Genomic DNA, 26,901 nt, shown 5'->3' with positions numbered 1-26,901 from the left:
TGTGAGCTCCCCTCCAGCACTCACAGGATCCCTCTCATCCCACACCTTATAAGAGCTGTGAACTGGTTTAAACTGGCCACAAACCAATACACAGGAGCCAAGCCCAAAACAAACATCCCAAAACAGCAGGGTCAGCCCCACAGGTCCCAGTAAGGTTGTGTCCTGCCATGTCCAGCTGCCCACCTGGGCCAGGGGACCCACCTGCCTCCTGCAGGTGGCCTGGGTGAACAGGGATGTTCGTGTGTTCCCAGCCCTGTCTGCACCCTGCAAGGCGCTGGTGAGGAAGTGGCAGGGCCAGCCCTGGAGAGCTGGTGGCAGTATCTGTGCCTGTGCAAGGATGCTGTGCCCATGGCAGGAGGGGTGACACAGCCCACGGCAGCTCCTCCTGGGAAAGAGGATATGGGGACATGCTGTGGGGAAGGATGTGGCACCCGTGAGCAAATCCAGAGTGGGGAAATAAGGGCTGACAGAAAGGGTTGGGAGGGCTGGTCAGAAGGCTTCTGTGGAGCTGCAGCCGGTGAGAGGATGGAGGGGGAAGGACGTGGGCACAGCCACCGCGCTCTGCAGGGACAGGGACATGGCAGGCCCTGCACAGCGCTGCCAGCAGAGAGCAGCCACGGTGCTCGCAGTGCCCATGCCATGCCCACCGCCACCGCCACCGCCACCACGCTCGGCCCCTCGGCCCCCGCGAGCAAAGCAAAGCGCGGGGCTGTGTGCACTGCAAACACGGCGGCGGCACCGCAAACACCCGCGGCTCCGGCACGGGCCGGCTCTGCTGGGCCCCGCTGGAACCGACAGGATCCAGGCACAGCTGGAGCAGGGCCAGCCACCACCACGGAGAGTCACGTTTTGGGGAAGGGCGGGTGGGAGCGTGGATTCCTGAGTCCTGGTACCTGCCTGGCAGGAACTGAGACTGAGGATCTGGCCCAGGGTGTCCAGGCTGTTTGCTCTGCGGTACCAGCGGGTACCATGGTGTGTGGAGGGGTGCCCTTAGCTGGAGTGGGAACCACGGGGAGACCCCTGGCAGAAGGACCCATCGATAAGGAGCATCAGGGATGCCCTGAGTCACCCAAACATTCCTGGGGTTCACTCTGCCTCTGCGGGGGCCACCTCAGCAGCATGAGTTGGGGCATGACTGGGAGCAGGCACGGGCAGGGAGGCTGTGAGGGGCTGCAGGAGGTGGGCAGGGGTCATGGGAGGCTGTGGGAGGCAGAGGGGAAGAGGCAGCAGGAGGCAGAGGCAGGAAGCAGAGGCAGGCAGGTCAGCAGCCTGCACACATCCCCCCCACCCTTGCCCGCTGCCAGTCCTCTGTGCCAGCTGCCTCCCTGGCAGCTGACGTGAGCTGGTGCCTCCCTCTCCCGAGGTGCCAGGGCAGCTGGCAAATGCTGCCCACATACGCTGCTGCACACGCCCAGCCTGGCCTTGGGGATGTGGTGGGGGACTGGCAGGGGCAAAAAATTCCATCCCAACATGGGGGCCTCCCCAGGAACCAGTGTGCAGAACTGCCCTGGGACACAGCCCCTCGCCCGTGCCACCACCCGACTCCACTGCCAAAGGCTTTGGGCTCCTGATGGCCGGAGGAGGCGGAAGGAAAAACATCCAGCAAACAATTGCAAAAGTCAAGTCTGAGCAAGAAGGAGGGTGTGAGCGGGGGGGTGCCAGATCCGGTGGTATTCCTTGGAGACAGTAACAACAATGGCAGGAATATTTGCTCATGCCTAGCTGAGCCCAAACCAGCCATGGGCTGGGGGCTCGGGACCTCGGGACCTGCAGGAACCAACCAGGGGCCTCTGCTGGCCCAAAGGAGAGCTGGAGCAGGACCCTGCACTCACCCAGCACTGATGTCAGTGACATTTTTTTGTGCTGTCACCTGTGCTGAGGATGGGGCCAAACACAGCACACGGCTGCCAGCAGGGTGAAGGGCATGGGGAAGCTCTGGCAGTGCCCAAACACAGCAGGCTGGGACAGGGACAAGGACAGTGGCTGCCTGGGGGGGTGTTGTGAGATGAGGCAGTGACTCCATCACTTGGGCAGCATAGGGGCACAAATGGGGCCTTGGGGACAGAAAGGGTCTCTGCTGCCATCTCAGATTGCCACCACTGGTGCAGTGGCACATGGGTGGCAGTCTGTCCCCTTTCTGAGGGTCACCCCATCCCCAGGGCCGGGAAGAGGTGCAGCCCTGACTCCTGAGGTGCTGCCTCTCACTTGATGTTTGTTTTGTGAGGTGCATTCGCTCTCCCAGCACCCTTGGGCCACCTCGGCCACCTGCCAGCCAGGGCCTGGAGCCGCGGGGACCATCGGGACCATCCTCTCCCCCTGGCTGGGCTCACACTTTCCCCTGGCCATCTGCTGCCCTCGGCGCTCTGCAGAAACCCTTTTCTCCTCCTCTCTCCGCCCAGCCCGGCCCGCAGCGCGGGGCGGCGGTGACCCTTGGGTCCCTGGGAGAGAGGAGAACCTACCGGGCCAAGATCCCGGGACCTGGTCCCGGTGCCGGCCGACGGGACACCCCCGGGGGCGGTGGGGAAGCCCTTCCCGGGGGTGGGGCGGTCGCTCAGCCCCTCCCCGCCCCGCCCCGCCGTCCGCAGCTTTCTACCCGCCGCGGGGCCGCCGTGCCGGAGAGCGGGCAGCGCTGCGGGAGCGAGCGGAGCGCGGCGCGGCCGGACGTGTGTGCCCGCGGGTCATGGACGGGCGGGCCGTGCTGATCCAGGCGCTGCTGGCGGCAGGTACGGGCTCGCGTGGGGAGGGTCCCGGCTGCGGGCAGCGCATCCCAGCGCCGTGCTCGACTGGAGGGTCCCGGACATGTGAGGGGGATGGTCTTGGGCAACGCGGGCATGGCCGGTCCCGGGTGCGGGCAGGCGGGAAGGTTGGTCCCTGTCCCGCGTGGGGGGTCGCGGGCAGGGCGGTGTCGGCCCCCACTCCTGACCGCTCTCTCCGCAGTGTGCTCGGCGGCGGCGAGCGGGCTGCGCCGGGACGAGCTGCACAACGAGGTGCTGCACAAGGGCGGCGGCGGCGTGCCGGTCCCGGCCACGGCCCCGCTGCTCGGCGGCAGCCCGGAGAAGGAGGGCGGAGGAGCGGCCTCGGGGGACGACTTCAGTGAGCTGCCGAGAGGTATGGACGGGATAAGGGGTCCCGGGGCGGGGCCGGGCCGCGGGACGGGCTGGCTGGGGGCAGTCGGAACCGGAGAGGTCGCGAAGGTGCCGGGCCGGGCTCGGCTCGGTCCTGTGGGTGCCCCGGCAGCAGCTCTGGTTCCGCTTCGGAGGGACTTGCAGTGGTGGGTGGGAGCAGTCCCAGAGACCGAGCTCCGGCGGCGGCAGACCCGAGTGGGAACAGCCCGTGGGGCACCAGCACGGAGCAGTGGCGCTCCTGCCAGGGGCCGTCCGTATTCCTGACGTCCCCTGCAGGGCGGGTTCCAGGGGGTCCCGGGGCTCAGCTGCTTGGCCGGGAGGGGACAGAGCCCCTCGTGGCGGGGCTGCCGTGTCCGGGGTCCCGCGCTGCCGTCCCGGCGGTGGCCGTGGCGCGGGGACCGCCGTGAGTCACCGCCGCCCACGCGCGGCTGCTCCTCATTCCGCGGCAGGGCTCGTCAGCCGGCAGCCCCGCCACGGGGGCGTGGGGGGCACTGCCGCTCTCTGGGGCTCCCGAGCACCCACGCCGGGCTCCTTGCCCCGGGCTGGCAGCAGAGAGTGTCCCGGGGCCTCTCATGGGGGTTGGACGGCGGCCCGTCGCGGGCCGGGGGGGTGACATGTACCTGTGCCTCGCACACGCGGCGTGCCGAGGGCACTACCTGGCACCAGGAGCGTGCTCTGCTCCGTACAGCTCACCCTCCCATTTTTCCGTGTTTTTCTTTGCTTTCTGGCTGTGCCAGCAGACTGTGACAAAAAGCTGGCAAAACCGGCATGAGCCACTCGCACCGGGGTGGACTCAGCCCTCGGGAAACGCAGCAGTGTGTGTTGGCTGTGACTGGGAGATAACTCTCAGGGCAGGAGAGGCAGGGGACGGGGCAGCCCCTGCTGTCAGCCTCATCCGGAGGTTTCTCCGAGCCGCAGAGTTTCCTGGAGTATCGGTTTTCTCCAGGCGCAGCGTGGAGGATGTCGACATGACTTTGCTAGGTGTGCAACCGGTGTGTGCCAGCACGAGAGGCGCTGGTTCCGTGAATAAGTGGTTGAGTTGTAACCTGGGCAGGTTACAGCTTGCCAGGTTGGACTGCACTGCACTCTCCTTCCTGAGCAGCCCCGGGCTTAATTCACCGGGGTTACTGAGCACCATAGCTCGGGGGGAGCTAAAAAATCCCCCTTGGAGCAGTGAGTGCTCTCCCACACCTCAGCACCTAGTGAGATCAAGCTGGGAACTGGTTTGTTTTGGTATCTGCACACCTTAAACGGTACACCAGTACCGTTCTAGTGTTGGACAGTGTCTGGTTGAGGAGCTCGGTGCTCTGGCTTCCACCAACCCGGCACCAAAAGCTGCTGATTACTGCACCACAATTAAAACATACCGTTGTAATTCATGGGAATGATGCCCTCACCATCCCTCACCATCTCTTGGGCTCTGCAAAACTAAAACTTAAGGCAGGCTTGCTCTTTTAATCCTGCCCTGGGGTGAGTAAGGCATCCTTGTGCCCACGGGAAGGAGAGTCCATCAGAGCCATGAATAGGGTCTTAGAAAAGCCTGTGCTTGTCAGGGAAAGAAAGGCCAGATAAAGGGGCAATTAGCAGTGTTCTGTATTCAGTGGAAACTGGTGCATATAATAGCAGCATTTGAGATGTATAAAGCTCTGTTCCCCCTGCCCAACTCCCTTCTTTCCTTGAGAATTGTTCTTATGAATTGGAAAGGCCATGATATTTGTGAGGATCTGAAAAAAAAAGGCCCCCCTCCCCACCCCGGGCTCGGGGGCAGCTCCCAGCACAAAGGGCTCCGGGAGCCAGGGCTGAGCAGTTGTGGCAGCCTTGGGATGTGGCTTTGCCTTCCCTTTGGTTGGCACGTGGAGCTGATCTGACTGCTATTCTCTCCTTCCGAAATTGTTTTTCAGTTGCCTTCCTGTCAAAGCCTCAAGGCCTCGTTACTCCCAAGAAAAAAGGGAACGGCAATAAAAGAAAAGGCAAAGGCCTGGGGAAGAAGAGAGACCCGTGCCTGCGGAAGTACAAGGATTTCTGTATTCACGGCGAGTGCAAGTACATCCGAGAGCTGCGAGCTCCCTCTTGCATGTGAGTTGCTGGCGTGTGCCTGTGCTGGGGCAGCCTTAGTCATGGTTCTTTCAATTCTCCAGGCTGGGCAGAGGAAAAACAGAGATATTTTTAGTGCATGTTCCCTACCCGTGCAGGGACAACTCTGACTTGTCTTCTTCCTTGTAATTCTTGAGAAGTGCCCACCCCTTCCCCAAATCCTGTCATGGCCTTAGAGCCTGGGTTACCTGCCAGCATGGTGAGCTCTGGCTGTGCTGGGGACTGCAGTATGGTGTGTAGGGCTGGACTCTGGCAGCTGAGGGCTTCTGCAGCTCTGATTTGGGAAACCTCATCCTGACCCTGTCACTGTAAATCCCCCACTCTGACACCTCTTGGCTCCTGCATCTGTCAGGGCACGTCAGTGCAGGTGGGAGGAGCATCTCTGCCATGCCACCAGCAAAGTGGAGTGGAGGTAGCACCTTTGGGGACAGGCTGCCAAAGCCATGCTGTCCCTTAGCCTGATTACCCCTCCTTGCCCCCCCCACCCTGGGGTGCAGAGCAAGCAGGGACTAGATGAGGCAAGTGAAGAAGAAAGTATTTGCCTGCTGCTGGGGCACCTGGATACAGCACTGCTGCTGCAGGAAATACCCTGGGGTGCATATTTGATCCCCACTGACGTGGGCAGGACTTGAGCTGGCAGATATGTAAGAAGCTTTGTTCTTCACTATCAATCCTCTGAGCCACCCAGCCTTGAGCCCAGGGAAGATAATAGCTCCCTGGCTTATGGTGCCCACAGGATCTGCAATCTGCAGGGATCAAGCTCCACAGAGCTCCTCTAACTCCCTGGTTTCTCCCTGTTGAAGCTGTCATGAAGTTGGGCCCTTGCATGGGGGACTCGGGACTGCCAGTGAGGGGACATCTTTGCAGGCTCAGTTTGGGTTGATGACCCAGCACAATGTGGGTTGTGACACCCTGGCCTAGGACTGGGACAGCCAAGTGTCCCCTGCCCAGATCCTGGGGCTGGGAGAGAAACTGGGACACAGGCAAGCAGCAGGGATTTGGGGGCTGGCTGCATCTCTTCAGCATGGTGGTCTGTCCCTGGGTAGCATCTCTCAGAGCCATCAGAGTTTTTAGTAACAGTGGCCAACTGCCCCAGAGGCCTTGTGTTGACTGGTGTCACTTGGTTGTGGCAGCTTTTGGTGCTTGACTGTGCCTCTGTCACAGGGTCTCCTGGAGTGTTGCTTCCTGGGGCACAGGGTGGAATGAGGATGCTGCTGAGCTGGGTCCTGCACCTTTGCCATGTGCCTGGGAGGTGATGCTGGCATGTGGCATTGTGAGCCCAGGAGCTGGGCTGAGTCCGGCTTGGAGATCAGCCTGAGGGTCAGTGGTGCTGGATATAGAGGGATATATTTATCTGGTTGCATCAGTGCAATGTGGCTCAGGGAGGGCTGGAAGGCTCCCAGCCTGTGTGGAGCGTTATTTCTGTTACATGAGCAACCTCCCAAGTCTCCAGGGATGGGACACCTCTGAGCTGGCAGGGTGTGCAGGGACATCCTGCTCCATGGGAAATGCTGGCCAGGCTGCCTCACTGCTCCCTTCCCACTTCCAGAGGTGGTCTGGGCAACCTGCCTGGGTGTGACTGGAAAGAGAACAGACCCCCGTGCCTTCTAGTACTGGGGGGGAGAGCTCAACCTTTCTAGGAGTCTTCACTAGGTGCAGGAGAAGCTTAATTTACCAATACACTAGAGATGATGGTGACATCAGACCTCGCAGCTCAGGGGTGTGGGGCCCAAGGGGAACAGGCAGGGTGCTGGTTAAGGCTGAGCACAGAGGCATTGCCTTCCCATGGGGTGTGGGGGACACAAAGACATCCCGTCCTTGCTCACCACTCACTTTGTGAGTTTCCTTGTTGCCCAGATGCCAGCCAGGCTATCACGGGGAGCGCTGCCACGGCCTCTCGCTGCCGGTGGAGCACCCGCCCAGCGCGTACGACCACACCACAGCCCTGGCCGTCGTTGCTGTTGTCCTGTCCTCCCTGTGTCTCGTCATCATCGCAGCCCTGCTGATGCTCAGGTGAGTGGGATGGCACTGAGCTCCCAGATCTGTGTCCCTGGGAAGATCACGTGCAAGAGGAGGATGAGCAGAGGCTTCTCCATGCCCTGAGCATCCCTTTGCTTGGCCTTGCAGGTGTCACAAGAGGGGTGGCTACGATGTAGAAAACGAAGAGAAAATCAAGCTGGGCATCACTGTGAATCACTGAGGATGCCAGGTGCTGGCAAGGTGAGCCCCTGGCTGGGCATGGGGCAGCAGTGGGGCTGGTGGACATCTGGGGGCTCTGCTGTTTGCACTGGCTGGGGCTGCTGTGTGGATCCTGTGCCAGAGCTAGGCAGGAGCTGCAGGCAGCTTGAGTCTGGAGAAGCAGCTGGCTGAGAGTCTGGGCTGTCCTGTGGGGCTCCAGTCGTCTTCTGTCCCCTTCCTGCTGAAATCCTGTCCCCTGGCACCCCTATCATTCCTATGTCCTTCTTTCTAATTCCCAGTCCCTGCTCTGTGCTGGTGTTCCATGCTTTGGGGATGTTTGGTAGTAGGGAAGCTGCTTCTGTTTTGTTTAGCTTTTTTCCTCTGCTCATTCTGCTCTCTCTCTGACCCTCTGAGTCACTTCCCCTCCTTAGATATTGCATCTATTTATATACATGTGTAAAAAACCCCTTTCCTTTTCGTTCCCACTCTACTTATTACTTGCACTAAAGCAATGCCTATCAGCTTGGCACGAGGGGATCTTGCTGCCAGCCCATGCCATGTTCTTCTGTCTGGGCTGGGATACGTGCTCTGTCCCAGGGGTGGCTGTGGGGCTGAGTGCTGAAAATTTGTTAAACTTCCTCCGATCTGACCTAAATCCTGACGTTAGATGTGGTCATACATATTACAGCTACTTCTCTTCTAAAAAAAAAAAAAATAAATCATTGTTCTTTGTGAGGATGAGGTAATGCTTTTGGAGAATATCTGTCATGTTCATCACAGTGTTGGGGGTGGGAATTTGAGCCGTTCGTAGAAGCTGAATTTTCAGGAAGGAGACTTGGCACAAGGCTTTCCTCACTGTCCCCTTTACCCGGGGGGTTACTGGGTGGGTGTGTCCGGGGGAAAAAGTGCTGTGATCCCCGGAAGGGAGCATGGTGGGGTACCTCCATCCTCCCGCGTCCAGCCCCGAGGGGAGATGAGCGGGGTTTGGGCGGGCACGGGTGTTCTCCCGCGGGGCTGGGTGGGTCGGCACCTCTATCGCACCAGGCAGGGAGTGCTCCGTGGCCGAGCAGCGCAGGGTCGCGGTGTGAGCTCCCCCGCCTCTCTCTTGCAGGGGTCGGCACAGATGCACTTCTACCTCCTGGAAGAGGCGAGACCACGGGGCTGCGGCACGCTGGGGGCTCGCTGGAGCACCAGGACGGCACCGGCGGGGCTGCCCGGGCAGCTCCGCGGCACCTCCGGGACGGAGCGGGCTCGGCGGCGGCGCTGACCGGGGCGCGGGGGCTCTCGTCCGCTGCAGTACGTGCCGAGGAACAAGCTGTGAAAGGGAGGAGACCGAGCTCGGGGCTTCCTTCGCCGCAGAAAGGGGGGGAGGGTAACAGCTATTTAACAAGATATTTTTCATTTTAAATTATATATTTATTTTAGATAAACTGTACATAGTATTTATATTTATTGTAGGTCTGGCCCTGCATCCTTCATGTACGTCAAGGTGACAGGGTCAGACCTCCCTTATTTTTTAAGTGCAATGTAATATTCTAATAAATAACACTTTGTAACAAACACTTGGGTTGTTAATTTTATCATGGAGGAAAGGAGTCACAATTCTCAAGGCTGCATTCAGCACCATTTCCATGCTGGGGGCAGTACTGCCAACAGCAGCAGAGATCCTGAGTGTGTGGTCAGGGCTGCTGGATCAGCTTGTGCATCCTTGGGGAGCAGTGTGCTGTAAGGGGCTGGAGGCAGGATCCATCTCAGCTTGGCCCCATGTGGATTATTTTGGAGATTTTCTTCATCTTTGCCAGCTGGTGCTTTGGGAGGGGTGTGATATTTGTGGGTCTGCTCACCAAGCAAAGCTGCCTCCGGAAAGAATAAAGCCACTCTGGCCATTGATCCTTTCAAATGGGAATGGTCCTGGTTTTAAGCCAGCATTTGTTGTTGTACGTCAAGGTGACAGGGTCAGACCTCCCTTATTTTTTAAGTGCAATGTAATATTCTAATAAATAACACTTTGTAACAAACACTTGGGTTGTTAATTTTATCATGGAGGAAAGGAGTCACAATTCTCAAGGCTGCATTCAGCACAATTTCCATGCTGGGGGCAGTACTGCCAACAGCAGCAGAGATCCTGAGTGTGTGGTCAGGGCTGCTGGATCAGCTTGTGCATCCTTGGGGAGCAGTGTGCTGTAAGGGGCTGGAGGCAGGATCCATCTCAGCTTGGCCCCATGTGGATTATTTTGGAGATTTTCTTCATCTTTGCCAGCTGGTGCTTTGGGAGGGGTGTGATATTTGTGGGTCTGCTCACCAAGCAAAGCTGTCTCCAGTATGAATAAAGCCACTCTGGCCATTGATCCTTTCAAATGGGAATGGTCCCGGTTTTAAGCCAGCATTTGTTGTTTAGACTCTGGTACAGGTTGCCCAGAGAAGCTGTGGGTGCTCAAAGCCAGGCTGAAAGTGGCTTTGAGTAACCCGATCCACTGGAAGGTGGGCAGGGTTATCATGAAGGTCCCAAATAATATTATGATGGTTCTCTGATTTGACAAAACCAAAAAATCCAGAGGTGGATTTTCCCGGTTTTAAGCCAGCATTTGTTGTTTAGACTCTGGTACAGGTTGCCCAGAGAAGCTGTAGCTGCCCCATACCTGTGGGCATTTAAAACCAGGCTGAATGTGGCTTTGAGCAATCTGATCCACTGCAAGGTGGGCAGGGTTATCCTTAAGATCCCAAATAATGTTATGATGGTTCTACAATTTGGCAAAACCAAAAAATCCAGAGGTGGATTCACACCCCTTTTGAAAGGAATCCCAGCTGTTCTTGGGGTGATAGCAGATTCCTGGAGCTGAGGTAATTCCAGCAAGCATCACTCCATACAGTGATCAGGAATGATTCCTTACTTTGCAGTAAAAATAACCTCCAAACCAGTTCTTTCCTCTTCCCTGGGGGGAAGTGAGAGCGAGGGAGTTGCTGGCTCTGCTAGAGAGCCGTGAGGCAGAGAGAAACCAACAGGATCTTGGGCTGCATCCAAAGGAGCATGGCCAGCAGGTCAAAGGTGATTCCTCCCCTCTACCATGTACAGATCTGATGTCTCCAACATAAGAACAATATGGAACTGCTGGAGCAAGTCCAGAGGAATCCACAAAGTTGGTAAGAGGAGTGGAGAATCTTCCCTGTGAAGACAGACTGAGAAAGCTGGGGCTGCTCTGGTGGAGAAGAAAAGGTTGAGTAGAGAACTCATTGCAATGTTCCAGTGTCTGAAGGGGCCTCCAAGGAAGCCAGAGAGGGACTCCTCACCAGGAACTGCAGTGACAGGACAAGAAATAATAAATTGAAAGAAAGGAATTTTAGGTTAACTATATGGAAGAAATTCGTTATTGTGAGGGTGGTGAGGGATGGAAACAGGCTGCCCAGCTGTGGCTGCCCCATTCCTGGGACTATTCAAGGCAAGGTTAGATGGGGCTTGGAGCAACCTGGGATAGTGGAAGGTGTCCTTGCCCGGGATAGGGGGAACTTTGGATGAGATGATCTTTAAGGTCCTTTCCAGCTCCTTAACATTCTGTGATTCCCAGCGAGGGCAGGGATGGTTCTCCCGCTCCGGGCCTTCTCCAGCCCGGTGCGGTGCCCTCAGCCCGGGCCGGGCACACCCAGGCGGGGCCGGCCCGGCCAGCTGGCCTCGGGCCCACAACCCCGCCGGGGTAGCGGGCCCCGAGGGCACCGCAGGGCACGGCCTGGAGCGAGGAGCCCTCACGGGAGCCCCCGGCCCGCTCGGTGCCGGGGCCGGTGCCGGTCCCACAGCAGCCCCGGCCCGCTCGGTGCCGGTGCCGGTGCCGGTGCCGGTCCCACAGCAGCCCCGGCCCGCTCGGTGCCGGTGCCGGTGCCGGTCCCAGAGCAGCCCCGGCCCGCTCGGTGCCGGTGCCGGTGCCGGTCCCACAGCGCGTCCCGCCCGCGGGTGGGGCCCTGGCTGCCCCCGCCCCTCCGCGCATGCGCCGTGCGTGGACAAGATGGCGGCGCCCGTGGATCTGGAGCTGAAGAAGGTACGCGACCCCCGTCCGTGTGTCTCTCCTTCATGTGTGCGCCCTCCTGGTGTCCCACCCTTCCACTGTGTGTCCTGCCCACTGTGTGCCCCTTCTCGTGTCTCCCTGCGTGTCCCGGCGCCGCTGGCCGGTCCCCCAGCCCGGGGCCGGTTGTGCCCCCGGCGCTGCTCAGCCGGCGCTCTCCCCTGGCCAGGCCTTCACGGAGCTGCAGGCCAAGGTGATGGACACGCAGCAGAAGGTGAAGCTGGCCGACCTGCAGATCGAGCAGCTCACCAAGACCAAGAAGCACGCGCACCTCACCGACACGGAGGTGATGATGCTGGTGGACGAGACCCGCATGTACGAGGGCGTGGGGCGGATGTGAGTATCGGCCGGGGCGGGGGACACCGCCGGGACAGGGGCGCCTCGGTTCGGGAAGGACACTGAGGGTCTGCAGCATGCCCGGAGAAGGATCACGCAGTGGGGAAGGGTCTGGAGCACAAGGACTAGCTGAAGGAGCTGTGATAGCTCAGCCTGGAGAAGAAGAGGCTCGAGGGGAACCTTCTTTCTTTCTTCATCTCCCTCGTTATAGAGTGGAGCTAAGTGGAGGTGAGGCTTTTCTCCCGGATGATAAATGATGAGAAGACATAGTCTTAAACTGCACCAGGGAGGTTTAGGTAGGTCATTAGGAAGAATTTCTTCACAGAAGGGGTGATTAAACATTGGAAGGGGCTGCCCAGGGAGGTGGTGAAGTCACCATCCCTGGAACTGTTTAAGGAAAGACTGGACATGGCACTTAATTCCATTATCTATTTGACAAGGTGGTGTTGGGTCATAGGTTGCCCTCAGTGACCTCAGAGGTGTTCTACAACCTGGTTGATTCTGATTCTGTGATTCTGAGACCCCCCAGCCTGAGGCTCTGTGAAGCCTCCAGGCTGCTGCCCTGGGCAAGAGGCTCTACCCATCACAAAGAGCATGTCAGGTGTCTGTCAGCACATTCCCTTGTTTCCTTTTTCTCACTGTCTTCCATTTTTGATTTCAGCAATCTGCCTGTGAATGCAGTGAGGCTTACTCCTTTACCTCTTGGGTTTAGGTACTGGCTGCCTTGATGAAGGGCTGTTACAAATTTTATTGGCTTTGTGTGGTTTTGCTTGCTGGCTCAGCTCCTGGCCTCAATGCTGTCCTCTGAGGAGTTTGTAATTTTAACTGCTCTCAGTGCTCTAATGCCAATTTGTGGGAAGGCCCTCACAGATCTACCCAGCATCAGTCATTTCCAGTGTAGTTTATGTCAAACTCCTTGAAAACCCCCTGTGCATAGCTCCTGTGCTCAGGCCTTTGCTGGCACAGATGTTTCACAGAAATGTCCTTTGCAGTGTCATGCCAGGGAATGGATCTAATGTCATTGTTTGGAGTTTTTTCAAACCCTTGGAAGTGAACATAAAGCTCATATGGGTAGTCCCAGTGCACTGTTAAAGATGTGCTTCTGTGTGTTGGATGGCTGTCAAAAGAAAGATCTTAAATCAGACTGAAGTGTATTGATTAATTTCTGCAATGCACTTTGGTGGGATTTCAGCAGCCTCTGATAGAAGACCCTATAAAGTGGTTTTTATACAGAGAGGTTTCACCACATGAAGTGGTTTCAAATCTGAAACACGTGCTTGCTTGACAAATATCACATTAGATTTCTGCATTTCCGATTTGAGAAATAGGATTTTGTCTCATGTGGGTTGGGTAACAGTGATGACTGCCCAGCTCGGGATGTGGTTTGTGAAATGCTGGATCTGCTTGGACTGCTGCCAGAAGGGGAGATTGTATCAACCTCTTCCCCACCCTGTTTACCCCACCTTCTTCATGTCAAAGTGGCTGATCACAGGACCGAGCAGTGAGCCAGGTCAGACTTCAAGTGCCCTCATCCCTCAGCCCACACAATCTCCAGACCAAGCTGTAGGGAGGTGGCAGGACTGGGAAGCCAGGAGTGGTGTGTGCTTTGCATTTTGCTGAGAGTTTTCAGGGGAGTTGTACCCAGGCTAATGGAGCTGTTCAGAGTGGCAGGGTTTCCACTAAATAAACTTCTCCCAGTAGGTGAATTACATGTTGGGTTTGGTGGGGATGCTGATGACATCAGAAAGAGACAGAGTCTGGTCTCTTGAAGAGGTGACTGATTGACCCAGGCAGGCTGTAGATGTAGCAAACACTTGTGTTTGGAGTAGTCATGAGATGTCTCAAAAGGATTTTTTTTTTCCTGTTTGGGTTCTTCACAGAGCAGACAGATGAAGAATAAAAGATAATGCTGAAGTCAACATGTTTTTCTAAAGCTTTTTCAGAATTTGAAGTCCAGAGTGCCTTTGGATGGGAGAAGTCCCTCAAGGTGCTTTTAGAATGTTAGAGTGTTGGTCTTTATCTTTAAATGTTGTTGCCTCTGAGTCAGGTGTAGGGATCAGATGCTACTTCATTATGGTCTGAAGTACATTGTCCTGCTTTCTGCTTCTGCCTCCTTGGGAATAAGACACCTTCTTGATGTGCTAAACCATTGACCCTTGGTGTGTGCAGGAGCCCCAGTGTTGTGCCAGTCCTCTCCTCCTTCCCTTTCCATGGCCAGACAGTGTGAGGCAGGGCCAGCAGCTCGGGCTCCTCGGGGATGCCAGAGGTGCCAGCAGGAAAATATTTGCATTGTGATATTGTTTAAAAACTGAACTCTTCATGGGCTTTGTTGTATTAGTGGCTATGCAAATACAGGTTAAGGGAGTGCTCTTCTTCTGAATGCTGTTCATTCATGCTGTTTTTCCCCTGCCTAAGCTTGACAGGGTGTTTCTGTGGGCTCTGCCTGGCCTGGCTGTGGGGCTGAAGCTGCCCTGCCAATTGGCAGTGATGCACTGGTGTGATTTGTGTCACTTCCTAGTGCAGAGAGCTTGCACCAAGCACATGAGGAACTTCCTGAAGCCCACTCCAACCCTAGCAGAGAATTTATTGCTGAAATTTGGGATTTTGGCAAAACAGGCTAAAGCAACCCTTGAGCAGGAGTTTAAATCCAAGGGCTGTCTGGCATCTTGTGTTCCCCTGGAGTCCAAAGGAGATGGTCACTGTGCTTCTTCTGGACATAGAAGCCATGTTCTGTGAAGTGGACTAGCAGATGTCCTGCATGGACTTGAGTTTGGCCACTAAAGGCATATTTGTGATGTCTTAATTTCATTTACGTAGTCCAGCACGGAAATACTGGAGCTCTAAAGGGTTTCAGTTATCCAGGAAGGGTGGAGGTTTGAGTCACTGTTAATTCTGATTATCAGTGTTCTTCTGCTTGAATAACTGAATTCTTGAAGTAAGTTTTGTGCTTCTATTCCTATGCTTAACTTTTTTATTTTATAAATTTCCATTTTTTTTCCCCTCAGACCCATCTAAGCTGCTAGTTAGAATCTGGCCTCTGATAGGGTTTCTGTGTTTTTCCTCCAGCTTGGGTGGATGGGCTGTATGCAAAGGGCTAGCACGTACCCTTCTGTAGGACAAGATGGTCCAGGTCTTCGTGGAATTTGAAGGCTTGAGAAACTGTGGTGACGTGCTGAATCCTGGGAGGAAGCCTGCCTGCTTTGGTACTTCCTTGTGCATTACTTGGAAAGCAGTTGTGTGGTTTTTGTTTTCTGAACCCCTATCCTGAGTCTCCTTCCTTCCCAGAAAGCTTTTCCTTCACTTCTAATGAATGTGAAAGTTTCATTTGTTGTTCCTCAACTTGAGTTTGATTTTTTTTTGGGGGAAGTACTGCAGTTTGTGTAACATGCTGAGGCCTTACTGGGCTCCACATTGGGGCTCAATTTACTTTTGCTAAAGCTATTTTTGGTTTGGCAGAAGAAATGTCAGTGCCACATAGTATGAACTGATGAATTGGTGTGTACTGTACATATCTATGAGGCTGGGATCTCATCTGGGTGGTGGCATCTTGCCAAATACATTTCAGTTCTGTTACTTCATACTCTTTTGAAGGGCCCGTTACGTAGCCTGAGACAGCTACCACTGTGCTGGACTTCTGCTTAAGCTATTTGTGAACTGATATCATCGTGTTGCTTTGAGAACTATGTTGAAAGTTTAAGCTTCAGAATTCTGTCTGAATATTTCAAACCTTTCCCTTTACATTCTTCTAGCCCATAACCTGGACAAGATCCTTATTTACAGAAGAAAAATGTCTGGCACTTGGTGTGGGGCACGGTGAGGAGAGTGCTGCAGTTTTTCATGCCATGCCAAAATAGACAGTCAGTTTTGGTTTGATATTGCTTTATCATCAGTTTACTTGTACAGCTAATGGGAGAACACTTAAAAGAGAAAATATAAGTAAAAATCAAGCAAATACTGTAGCACAACTTTTGGCTCAAGATTTTCTGCAAGCATAATATATTATCACAGCTGTCCCTATAAAATGACTTTGTACCATTACAGTATTTTATGGGACAGCTGTAATAACATGATTTTGAATTTTAAAATTTTTTTCAAAGAGTGGTTCAGATTTTTGGTGGCTGAACCATATGCATGTAAAACCTGAGAGAGAATTAAATGTTCTTGATGATTCCTTGGATTTCAATGCATTCTTGCTTTTACTGTGATTCATGTTTTTTTTGAAAATGAGACAGGATCAGTCACTGTAAGGTCCTTCCTGAACCCCCAAAGGCAGCAGTCTGTGCTGCACATCACTGGGTGAAGCTGCAGGAGCTGCATTTTCACTGTTTGTGTGTGAGGTGTTCGATTCTGCCAGCACAGAACACGGCAGCTGCCCTGTGCTTCCTGCTCACATGTCAAAAATCTCACAAAGAGCTGAAGGACACCCAAGGCTTAACCTTGATGGTTCAGTTGCTAACTATAGGCTGGTGTGTGAAATCTGAGTGGCTCCCCATGGGCTGGCTCTGTGGGGAAGGCTCGGTGCGGGCTGGGCGCCGGAGCCCGGCTGCCGAGGAGCTGACAGGTGCTGACACCAGCTCCAGGGAGCAGCGTGTTGCTTTCTGGCCAATTTGTGTTTAGAAACCTAAAGTTTCTCCATGTAGCTATTGGAAAAGGGAGGATTTATTTTCCACAGTAAGTGTGGTGTGTAGAGAAGTTCAATCAGGCACTGAGCTGTGAAGAAAACAAAATTTGTGTCCAGGTGCTTGACCACTGCTGCTGCTGCGCATTGAACGAGCTGTTGTGACCTGGTAAATGAGGAATCAAAGGCTGTATGGGCATAAGCCAAGAGGTTTTCCATCACACAGTTGGTTTTTATTTCAGGTTTTTCCTGATTTTGAACTACTCACTTTAGTTGCAGCCTGAGCGATGATCTTCACAGTGTTGTTAGGTATGAGTGGGCAGAAAAGTTTGCAAGATCTCTTTAGAGAGCTGTCATAGAAAGCAAGAATGAGAATGATGCATGCAGGGGTGATACAGTAGTTTTGTGTGCTGCTGCCAGTGACTTGGTCTGTGAAGTAAGGGGCAGAAGTTTGTCATCCCCTTCCTGGTTAATTAGGAGGATGAGAGGAACAGAGTTGGTCCATGGGCTTCGTGGTTACTGCTGGCAGTAGTGAGATACTGGGAATCTGGAACCTGGGTTTGGTTCCAGCTCAGAAAGGGAGCTTGTTCTCTTGGGCACAGGCTCCTTTTCCAACTGACATCTCATTTCCAAACACATTCCTTCCCCACTGCCCTGCCCCCGCTTAGTTCTTGATCTTATTCCTGCTGCCCAGGGCTGCTCATTTGTAATCTCCTGGATATCTTGGTCCAGTTATAGCCCTTCTGCCCTGCTGCTCTACATAATTTCTCCATGCAATACTGAAACGTCAGAGAAGAAAAGATTTCCATGGCTTGTGTGCAAGATGTCTATCTGCCCTGTTCTATGAAACAGCTGCATTTCTTTAAAGAATCAGCTTTAGGCAGAGAATTTAGACATGTCTGATAAGTCAGTGTTTGTGAGATACATAAGCAGCAGAAACAAGGGTCTTAAAATAAAAATAATAGCTAATTTAAAATACAAATAAGTCTTTTACTTATCCCTACTGGAAATAAATCTGTTGGTTATAGTCCCCCACCTACTGCGTGGGTGTTCTGATAGGAGATTAGCAATACAGCTTTTCCTCTTGCTTGTCTCCCTTGCCTGGTGACATTTAACTCTTTAGGAACATGTTTCTGTTGGGACTAGGACTATGACATTCACACAAGTCTGTTCCATTCTTTTCTTTATCCCTAACTTTTTCTCTATCTGTTACCTAGACAACACAGAGGAAGGAGCTGCCTGAGTAAACCTGAGATGAAATCTAAACTGAGAATTAAGGGTCAGAAGGGAGACTGACTGCTCCTGCAGGCTGCCCTTGTTGCTAGAAGAGGGAATTTGGTGTGCTGTGAGCCAGAGGCAATGTGCTGTGATGGAAATGCCAGAGCCTTCAGGAAGCCTGCTCTCTCAGGACAGCATTTGCAGGCTGGGCTCCTGTGCATTGAGGGCTGCACTAAGGCACCTTGGCTTTGTCCCTGCCTCCGGAGAGAGGGAAGCTGAGCTCTCTTGCAAATACAGCCCATCTCTTGCTTCAGTGGCTCAGTGTTCTGTTTGGATATAGGCTAGAAAGTATTAAATGTTCTGAGGAGCTTACACTGCTCCTGCTTTTGTGACTTGCTGTGCCAAATGACTTTGCAAAACCATTATGGAACATGAGTGACTGATTTCTGAAGTTCTCCAAGCACTTAAAATGTCACTCTGGTATTCTGAAACAGCAAGGAACTTCCATTTTCTTTAATACTTAATGGATTTAAAGTACTGTATTTTAAAACTTCTTCCCCATTTCCTGAAGAAAATTTTGGAATCAAGGATGAGAGTCCCTGGAGAAATGCTGAATTCTAGAGCACTTCTTTCAGGACAGAGGGCTGTTAGGTTTAGCACAGAGGATGTGGCTTTCCTGCAGCAGAGAAGAATGGCCAGATCACTGGTCCAAAGGAAGGATCCCTGCTGTATTTCTGTCTTGCTTGGAGATGCCCTTCCAGGTGTGGAGTCAGTGGATATTGAGCCAGCAGGACAGGGTGTGACAAGGTACTGGGGGCCCACAGCTCTCAGATGGACGTGCCCAGTCAGTCTCTGAGCTGGGATGTGAATGTCAGCATAAGATGTAAATTTTAGGTGTAACAGCCTTAAAACAAATGAGAAGTTTAAGTCTGAACATCCTGGCCTTGTCACCTCTTCAAAGCCTGAAAGAAGGAGAGGTTCATTCATAACCCCTGCATTAAAACACTGAATTAAATATGAAGAAACCAATCCCATGGCATGAGACACGAGTCTCATGTTAAACACAAGTTTAATTCAGAGATGCAAGAAGCAAAGTGCTGCATCAAATCCTAAACCAAATGCAAGACAACTTCTGTCTTGAATTCTTACTTTGTTTTCTCGAAAACTATTTGCTGAATTAACGGAATGTTTTGGCCAATTTAGCAAAATAGGAAAAAAAAGAAGTTTGTTCTTGCTGATTAGGGCACAGCAGTGTGGTTGTTTTAGTGCAAGCTAATTTAACTCCAGAGTCCAGAAATATCTGTCTATTAGTGTTATGCTTGAATGCTTTTGGCTCAGTTATCTTTGTGTCCACTGCTGTGAAGTTTTCTGTAGTGCTTTGATGCTTTGTTGTAGCAGGGTTTGGGATGTGCAGAAATCAAGACTGTGCTATTTATCTACAAGTTGGGTCTTCCTCCTCACTTTGCATTTCAAAGGTTTCCTCCCAGGCAAGGCAGAAATATTTTTATCTTTTCATATTTTCCCCTCTTGCAACTGTGGATGGATTTGCTTTTCAAAAAAAGATGGATCCTGATTTTGCCAGTTTCCCTGTACAGGTTCTTATGGAGGGTCTGCTGCTGAGAAGGGCATAAGTTTGTCAGAGTATAGCAGTACCTTCATGTCACACTTCATTTGCTACTGCAAAGTTCACCTTTTTGATCACAGAATATTTATCAATAAGAAAAAAATTAAAATAGAAATGTCTTTAGGATTATTTACCAGGGTGCTTACACCAGCATTTGCTTGTTTATATTTTCCTTGGTGCATATCCATGTGGTGTTGTGGTTTTAATTTTTTTTTCTGTTAAGCAATCTTCCATAGGAATTTGTGGGGAATTCTTGAAAATAGAGCAGATTTTAGAAATGGATCTTGACTTCCTATTATTGGAAAAAAAAATTGTTTTCTGCTTCTGGTACAACCCAGACTGCAAAAAATCTATTTGAGCTGCATGTGTGGTTGGCATGTTGTAGTCATCTGAGTTCCCTTGGCTTAAATAAGCCACAGCTCATCATTACTACATACTAACAAATTATATGAAAACAAAATTAGAAGACGAAACCACTAAATCAGGAATATAGTGAGGCAGATCCACTCAAGGGGATTTCAATTGCATGAACTGCTGTTGTTCTTGCAGTGTTTTCCCACATGGATTTAATCTCAAATGTTATGAATTCCTGTATGATAGAGAGGAGGCATTTGCATGTTCTTTTTTTTAAAAATTCCATTTATGTCAATTGAGCCTTCAAAAAGAATTTATGGTGCTCATTAAAAGCAGACCACAGTACTATTTTCTTTTTTTGGGTTGTGCTATATTTAATACACACTTAGAGGTATATTCCTGATGTCTTTTTTTAAAGAACCCAACATGAACAATGGTATAAATCTACCATCTAGTTAAGTGTCTGGCAATGCAGAAACTGCTGTTTGCAAGCTGTGTTACTATCTTGGCTTGAGGTAATGTAATATGCTGGAGCTACTGAGAGATGCCCCCCAAAAAAGTGAAACTCAATGTAAACATGGCCTGAAGTGCAGCCCAGACCCCTCCGTGGGGCTCCATCAGGCCAGCCCGTGCCTGGCTTTGAGGAAGCGAATTTGAGCGAGGTTTGAGGCGTGGAATTCTTTGTTCAAATCCTTTAGCTCCTTAGAGTAAATAGGTTTATGGCTTACAAACGTTCATCTGAGTAAAAGTTACCCTTGTTGGGGCCTACATAAGACGCGGTTTGGCCGATGTCCAGCGCCGCTAATCCCGGTCTCTGCGTGCTCCCGTGTGTCAGGCTGGCTCTGCACAGGTTGTGCTGCCCACTGGGGATGTCTCCTGCCCAAACAGCTCCTGGTGCTCATCCACCTCTCCAAGGGCACCAGTAAAATGTCATGTGAGCTATAAACTGCTGCTCCTTGGAATGTATTCATGTATAATCCTCCCGACATAAGCTGCGGGATTTGTTTTGCTTTAAGGTATGTGGGGGAATAGTTAGGGTCAGCTATATCGAGGTGACCCAGTGAGACGACTGACCACTAAAATAAATGCAAACATAGGAAAAGCTTCAACTCATCTGTTCAAACTCCATCTGTTCTGAACCAGCTCTAGTTAAGGCATATGATCTGTTGATGGGAAATTCAAAATCAGGCTGAAAAAATGTGAAACTCTTAGACATGAAGGGTGGCAGCACAAGCTATAATTAGTGATGATTTTTCTTTTTTTTAAATATTGCTTCCTTGTCTTGTTTGGAACTGGGTAATTCATCTACAGTGACTAAAACTGGAATTTGGAGGGCTATAAACTGTGCCTGGTATGTACTGCATAGAGAATCATTTGCAGAAGCACCAGCAAATCCTGGGAGAGTAGAAGAGGACTACTGGGTGCTGGCAGTTCTGCACAGCTGGTTTTGGTTCAATCAAGCTAGATTGCTTGGGATCAGCTCCTTGGAAGCCTTTCTTCCATTGGCTTTGAACAGTACTTAAAATGCAGTAATCCCCTGCTGAGTCTGCTCAAAGCTTGAGCAGCAGTGCAAGTTCAGAATTAAAAAGCGTCTTTAAATAGATAAATGCATCACTGGGCTTAGCCAAACTTTTCTCACAGAGTGGTCTAATGCAAGCACTTGGTTTCAAGGAGCAGGACATTCCATGTAAACACTGCTGTGATATACCACAACATGTTAGGTTGTTTAGAACTACAGTAAACATGTTAAAATAATGTTATGGCTTTGCACGAAGTTGTTTGTTTTCTTTTCAGTTTTTGTAGAGAGTTTCCCAAATGGAATGAGAACCATGTAGCTGAAGTTACAGTGGCTCTTTGTGTGAGCTGGGAGCCAGGTGAATGGACTTACAGATCTGCCATTCATCATTATTCTGGCAAAATAACACTGGACATATGTACCTGTAAAATTGTCTGTCTGGAATTAGGCAGAGAGCTGTGTACCCATCTTGGCAGGGGAAAAGCTGAGGCTTCCCCTGCTACCCTGGTTCTTGCAGGGATTTACATGGAGCCAAGCGGGAGGAGCTTCTTTGCAGACTCTTTGTGCAGGAGTCCTGTGGCCTCTTGTGGGGCTCCTTCCCTCCTGGTTTGAGTACTTGAACACCAACAGCCTCTTGCATAGGCAAGGCAGGCAGGAGAAACGCTGGGACCACATTTCCTGACTCCAGGGGCAGAGGAGAGGCTGCTCATGCCCAGCTGCCTGCCTCTGAAAGCTCCAGCTGTAAAGGCTGAAGTTTGTTGCAGTTGCAAGTAATTGAAAGTAGGGATTCTTCATGGAAAACCTGAACTATGAGCATCACTGTGACTCCACCTTTAATAACTTTAATGACTTGTATGTCATAATGAAGAGTGGCATGTGCTGAACAAACGTCTCCATAACCTCATTCATTAAGAGGCAAATCTTTCAGAATCCAATATTATGTCTCAAAGTCAAGTAAACAGCACATTTTGGTGCAAACAGGCTGAGTTATGGAATTACTTACACTGGACCTCATCACTTTGTGGGTGTGTATGTGTGACACAAAGGAGCAGACAGATGATGAAGTGGGCAGCACTGCTGACCTGACAGGAGTCTGAAGGCCTTTTGGGCCAGAGCATCAGGGAGTGCAATGTAAACACTGATCAAACAAAAATCATAATAGAAAATTAGAATTGTGAAGGGGTAAGAGATCCTTTCAGAAAGAAACTAGCAGTGAGCCTCAGAGTATATTAAACCACTTTCTCTGCCTTAGGGAAACAAAATTCCTGGTGAGGAGCTAGCAAGGGGAGGAAAATAGAAACAAGTGGAATATTTAGAGCGAGGTTTCTCTTTCAGTTCCCTTGTGCTCTATTTCTGTACCCATATTGCACTTGAGAACCAGCAGTCACTGGGAGGCCAGGCATGTAGGTGCAGTCGACTGGCAGCCACTTGGCTCTGCTCCATGGAGCTGTTCTTGTTGGCAGCCCAGGTCTGGCTGAGCACTGCTGTCCTCAGGGACCCCCCTCCTCTGCAACTTTCATTTCTAATTTTCTTTGGTTTGTTTTGAGTTTTTACCATGATCTATGGACATTGGAAAAATTATTAGCAAGTGCTGTTCTATTTTTACTAGCCATTCTCTTTGAAATGGGTGGCCAGGTGAGATGGGGTGACCTTGTCCATTCTGACCCAGATATTTTTTGTGTTAATTTAGCAACAGTGAAAAAGTTCCTGTGTGAAGAGGTGATTGTTACTAAGCTTTGTAATTGCCTCTGGGGTGCTGAACATGTTTCTGAATCACTGTTTCATGGTTGATAGCGTAGGTGTCATGTTTGACAGGTCTGTGAGTGTGTGCTGTGACGCTTCACTGAGAGCAGGAGGATACGGCTGAACTCTCGTGTCTGGGAGAAGACTTGGTTTGCTGCCTTTCTTCTGTGGATTAGCAGTGCTTAAACTCCATCCCAGTCCAACACACAAACTCTGGGGGCTTGGAGCCTCCCATGAACTCCAGCAGAGCTGTGAAAGCAGCTCTTGGGTCAGTATTAGCTGTGTCACCTGCTGGGCTCTGCACCACCGAGCAGAAAAGGGCTCCTCGGCTCGGTGACTCTCATATGGGGCCAGCTCTCAGCTGGTGGTGAACCTCCAGGCATGGAATTAACTTCATGTGTTTGAAAGGCTTGGTCACAAACTCACTCAGGGAAGAATTAAGTTGTCAGAATGTACCTTGCTTCTTTAATGAGCTTGAAAATGTGTACATTTACATCTGTAAAATAACTACATCTAACTGAAACCAGGCAGCAGAATGACACTGCTCTATTTCTCCAGCTTGGTGAGGAAAAAACCTAGAAATCATCAAGTTGAAGTATTACTTAGGGTAATTGGAAAAATGAAATTTAGATAAAATTTAAATTCTGGTTTATTACAAGTTCCCTGCAGCACTTCTTACCTAATGAGCAGAACAAACTTCTGCTTTTTCCAAGTGCTGCCATAAACCACATTATTTCCTTAGGTAAAACCTTGGGCCAAGATCTCCATAATGTGTGTATCCCAAACTAGACTCTTAAAAACTGGTAAGTTTTTGAGTCCTGCTTGTGTTGGAAAGTGAAGCCACAGGTTTGAACAGTTAACTATGGATGTGGATTTACAGTTCAGCTTTCAAAGACCTGGCCTTGGCATCTTCCAGGGTGGCACCTGTGCTCTTGAGACCGAGAGCTCCATGGTCCTGTGGTAGGGAACTCAACTGGGTGGCTTTCAGCAGCACTGGTGCTTAACACAGGATGCTGCTGCCCAGGTCAGGGACATCTGACCTGTTCTGTGTGAACAGACCCAGGTTCCAGCCCTCTGTTTCACAGCAGGCAAAATCAGGGTGGTTGTATTTGTGCCCAGCTGCCCGCATAGGTCTCGTCAGTGCTAATTTCAGCCATCCAATTTTAATTTGCTGTCGCATGTCTGCCAGAGCATTGCAGGAGGGTGGGAGGGAGGATATTTTCCCTGATGACTGCTGTTGACATTTGCAGAATAAAAGTGAAGTCAGGCAGTTGTTTGTTGGAGGTTTTGGTGCTTGTAGCAGTTGTGAGCCAGCCAGAATCGCCCAGTGCCTGTCACCCAGCAGGGACATTCCCAGCTGCAGCATGGGGAAAATTGCTCAAGCTGTGTTGCTGTTGAACTTTGTTTTTTAGACCAGGGACGTCAGGGAAACCAAAATGATCAATCTTCCTGTACAATTTGGGGAAGCAAATCAGAAGGGATTGTATTCTTCTTTGCTGCCCCCACAAAAAAAGGAAATAATTCAGGAAACGTTCACATAGACAGGCAGGCTCAGGGAAGCAGTGACGTGGGAAGGGACTCATGGCTTTGTGTACAGAAGGCATCTTGCAGCTTTGGTTTTCACTAATGGCAGCTACTGCAGAAGCAAGGCAAAATTTGAGTTTACAGGGGATGTGTGTGAAGGCTGATGTTTTTTATTCTGATGTTGTGTGCCTGAGGTAAGAGCATCAGAATAATGTGTTTGTTGGTGGTTCTAAAAAGTTCCTCTTCTCTGGCTGGATCCAGGCTCTGTATCTAACAGCAATGAAAATAACTTCTTTCCTAGAAGGGTGGTCTTGAACTTGATTTTCACAAATTACTTGTGTTGTTATTTTAGCAGTTTGCTATATGCCAAGATCCCAAACCATCACCGCTGTGTGCAAGTGAATGGTGGGGACACCTCCCATTGGGAAAGGGGGACTGAGGGGACAGAGAGAGTCTGACTGAGGAAGCGGGGATTGAGGGGACAAAGAGAGTCTGAGAGAGCTGAGAGAGCAGACAGAGAGCAAAGATGATGCCAGCAATAAGCGTGAGCCAAGACTGGGGAAAAAATGAGAGAGATTTGAGAAAATTGCAACATAAAAGATGCAGCGGAAGTTCCTGTGGAGAAGAGGAGGTGAAGCAGAACGGGGAAAGAAGTGGGAGGAGTAGGAGGCACTTCTGTGTTCAGTTAATAGCAACCCCAAAGAGAGTTTTAATTGGAAACCTATTATAATTATCCACGGTTTTCCTCCCATGCATTTCAGGAATGCGTGTGGCAGGTAGTTTTCCTTTTGGCTGGGTTACTGATGCAGAGGGCACTGGGTTTCCAGCCAAGTGGCAGATCCGTGTTTGTGTTTACCAGGCACTGAGCAAACACTTTAATAATGTCATTTGTCGTGGGAGATGACTCTGCAAACTGATTTCAGGTTTTTCTGTAGCAGACGGGGAATGCACTCTGATTCTGCCCTGTCTAAAGCTGCTCATTTTAACTGTTGGAGCATGAGCTGTTGTCACCTGGCAGGAGGACATTGACCCTAGTTGGTGCTAGAGGAGACCTTGACCTCATTGGTATGACCCATGGAGGCTCCTTCTAAATCCCCTGGGGGACTTTCTAAGTAGGGAAGGGGGTGAATCTGCAGCTTGTACATTCTTTATGTCTGGAAGGGTGAAAAACAGCCATGAAGGGTTCCTAAAATTTGTTTGAACTTAGTTGTCCTTTACCTCTTTGTGGGATACCAGTGCCACGTGCTGGAGAGCTGCTTTGAATGTTGGTGCTCCTTCAGAGGCTTCTCTGAGGCACCTTTCTGCTTGTTGGCAAGCAGGACTCAGATGTTGTGGATGCATCTTTCAAATCCCTTTGGCAATTGAAAACAGAACTGGTGGAAACCAGTGGCCACAACTTCAGTTAAAAGCAGCCACTTCCCACCTCACAGAAAAACCCTTGGCAGGTGAAAGCATGGGTTTGGAGATCAGTGAGGGGTTGGGTTAAAGCCAAGGCTTGAGAATTGGAGCTGGGAAAGTTCCATAGCTTCTGCTGGAAGCACTGTCTCTGTTTTGTCAAATCACAGAAGGGTGGGTTGGAAAGGTTCTTCACAGACCATCCAGTCCCACCCTCTGCCATGGGACACCTTCCACTATCCCAGGCTGCTCTAAGCTGGGTCCAACCTGACCTTGGACATTTCCAGGGTTGGAGCAGCCACAGCTTCTCTGGGCAACCTGTGCCAGCACCTCACCATCCTCAGTCTAAAACATTTCTCCTCTGTGTCCAATCCAACCCTGACCTGTTGCAGTTTAAAACCATTGCCCCTTGCCTGGCATGACAGACCCTGGTACAAAGCCTCTCTGTCTTTCATGCCCTTTGGTACATTGAAAAGCTGCAGTAAGGTCTCCCTGGAGCCTGCTCCTCTCCAGGTTGTACAGCCCCAACTCCCCCAGCCTTTCCCTGTGGAAAGCTTTGGTTTTATTGTATGGGTTTGTTTAACTTGTGAGCCCTAAACCCTTAATAAACATCTCTTACCTGTCAAGAGTCTTCCTTGACTCTGTGCCATCAACTGATTTAAATCCCTTTGAAGGGAGGGTGCTGACAGACTCCCCTTGCTGGCTGTGTGCCAGAACTGCTTTCAGATCATCCAAGGACACTGAGTGATAGAGGGAGATCTCTGTGTGTCCATGTTCATCTTCCCAGAGCACGGGTGAGGCTGGTGAGCCTTTGGGGCCAGCCTGGGGGGCTCTGGGAGCCACCAGAGCAATTTCTCCTGTCTCTGTACAGAACATGGGAGGGAGGATGGATGAACACTTAGCAGGGGTGGCTCTAGCTTGACTTGTGCACAGCTGGTGAACATTGATGTAAAAAGCATCCAACTTTTTCTGTCTCTTCTTTTTCACTTGTAGGTTTATTCTTCAGCCTAAAGGAGTGATTCACAATCAGCTCTTAGAAAAACAGAGAATAGCCGAAGAGAAAATTAAGGAGTTAGAGGTAAGTTTTGAGCAAGTGATGATGAAAGTAAAACATTAAAGGTCTG

At 51.1% G+C, this 26,901-nt stretch overlaps 2 protein-coding genes across 2 annotated transcripts in view; both read left to right on the top strand.

Annotated features, from left to right (window-relative positions):
* Positions 1-2,601: 2,601 nt before the first annotated feature.
* HBEGF (heparin binding EGF like growth factor) lies at positions 2,602-8,959 on the top strand. The gene is made up of 6 exons (XM_039704404.1): positions 2,602-2,723; positions 2,938-3,108; positions 5,027-5,201; positions 7,077-7,232; positions 7,347-7,439; positions 8,509-8,959. Exons 1-5 carry the CDS (start codon positions 2,681-2,683, stop codon positions 7,417-7,419), a joined length of 618 nt encoding a protein of 205 aa, XP_039560338.1. The 5' UTR covers positions 2,602-2,680; the 3' UTR covers positions 7,420-7,439; positions 8,509-8,959.
* A 2,362-nt stretch (positions 8,960-11,321) lies between these two features.
* PFDN1 (prefoldin subunit 1) overlaps positions 11,322-26,901 on the top strand; it is a 31,349-nt gene continuing 15,769 nt past the window's right edge. The window contains exons 1-3 of the mRNA XM_039704406.1: positions 11,322-11,425; positions 11,619-11,785; positions 26,771-26,855. Of these exons, the coding sequence (XP_039560340.1) occupies positions 11,393-11,425; positions 11,619-11,785; positions 26,771-26,855 (285 nt within the window). The 5' untranslated portion in view covers positions 11,322-11,392. The remainder of the gene's footprint in view (positions 11,426-11,618; positions 11,786-26,770; positions 26,856-26,901) is intronic.

The sequence above is a fragment of the Passer montanus genome, unplaced genomic scaffold (assembly GCF_014805655.1).
Source record: "Passer montanus isolate IOZ18808 unplaced genomic scaffold, ASM1480565v1 scaffold174, whole genome shotgun sequence".
Lineage (NCBI taxonomy): Eukaryota > Metazoa > Chordata > Aves > Passeriformes > Passeridae > Passer > Passer montanus.
This window is presented reverse-complemented; position numbering and strand designations above follow the sequence as displayed.

What these genes read in the sequence shown, in the direction of transcription:
- HBEGF (XM_039704404.1), top strand. Translation starts at nt 2,681, where the DNA reads ATGGACGGGCGGGCCGTGCTGATCCAGGCGCTGCTGGCGGCAG. An exon ending in CCAGGCGCTGCTGGCGGCAG is followed by an intron (nt 2,724 to 2,937) that starts GTACGGGCTCGC and finishes CTCTCTCCGCAG; the next exon opens with TGTGCTCGGCGGCGGCGAGC. An exon ending in CTTCAGTGAGCTGCCGAGAG is followed by an intron (nt 3,109 to 5,026) that starts GTATGGACGGGA and finishes ATTGTTTTTCAG; the next exon opens with TTGCCTTCCTGTCAAAGCCT.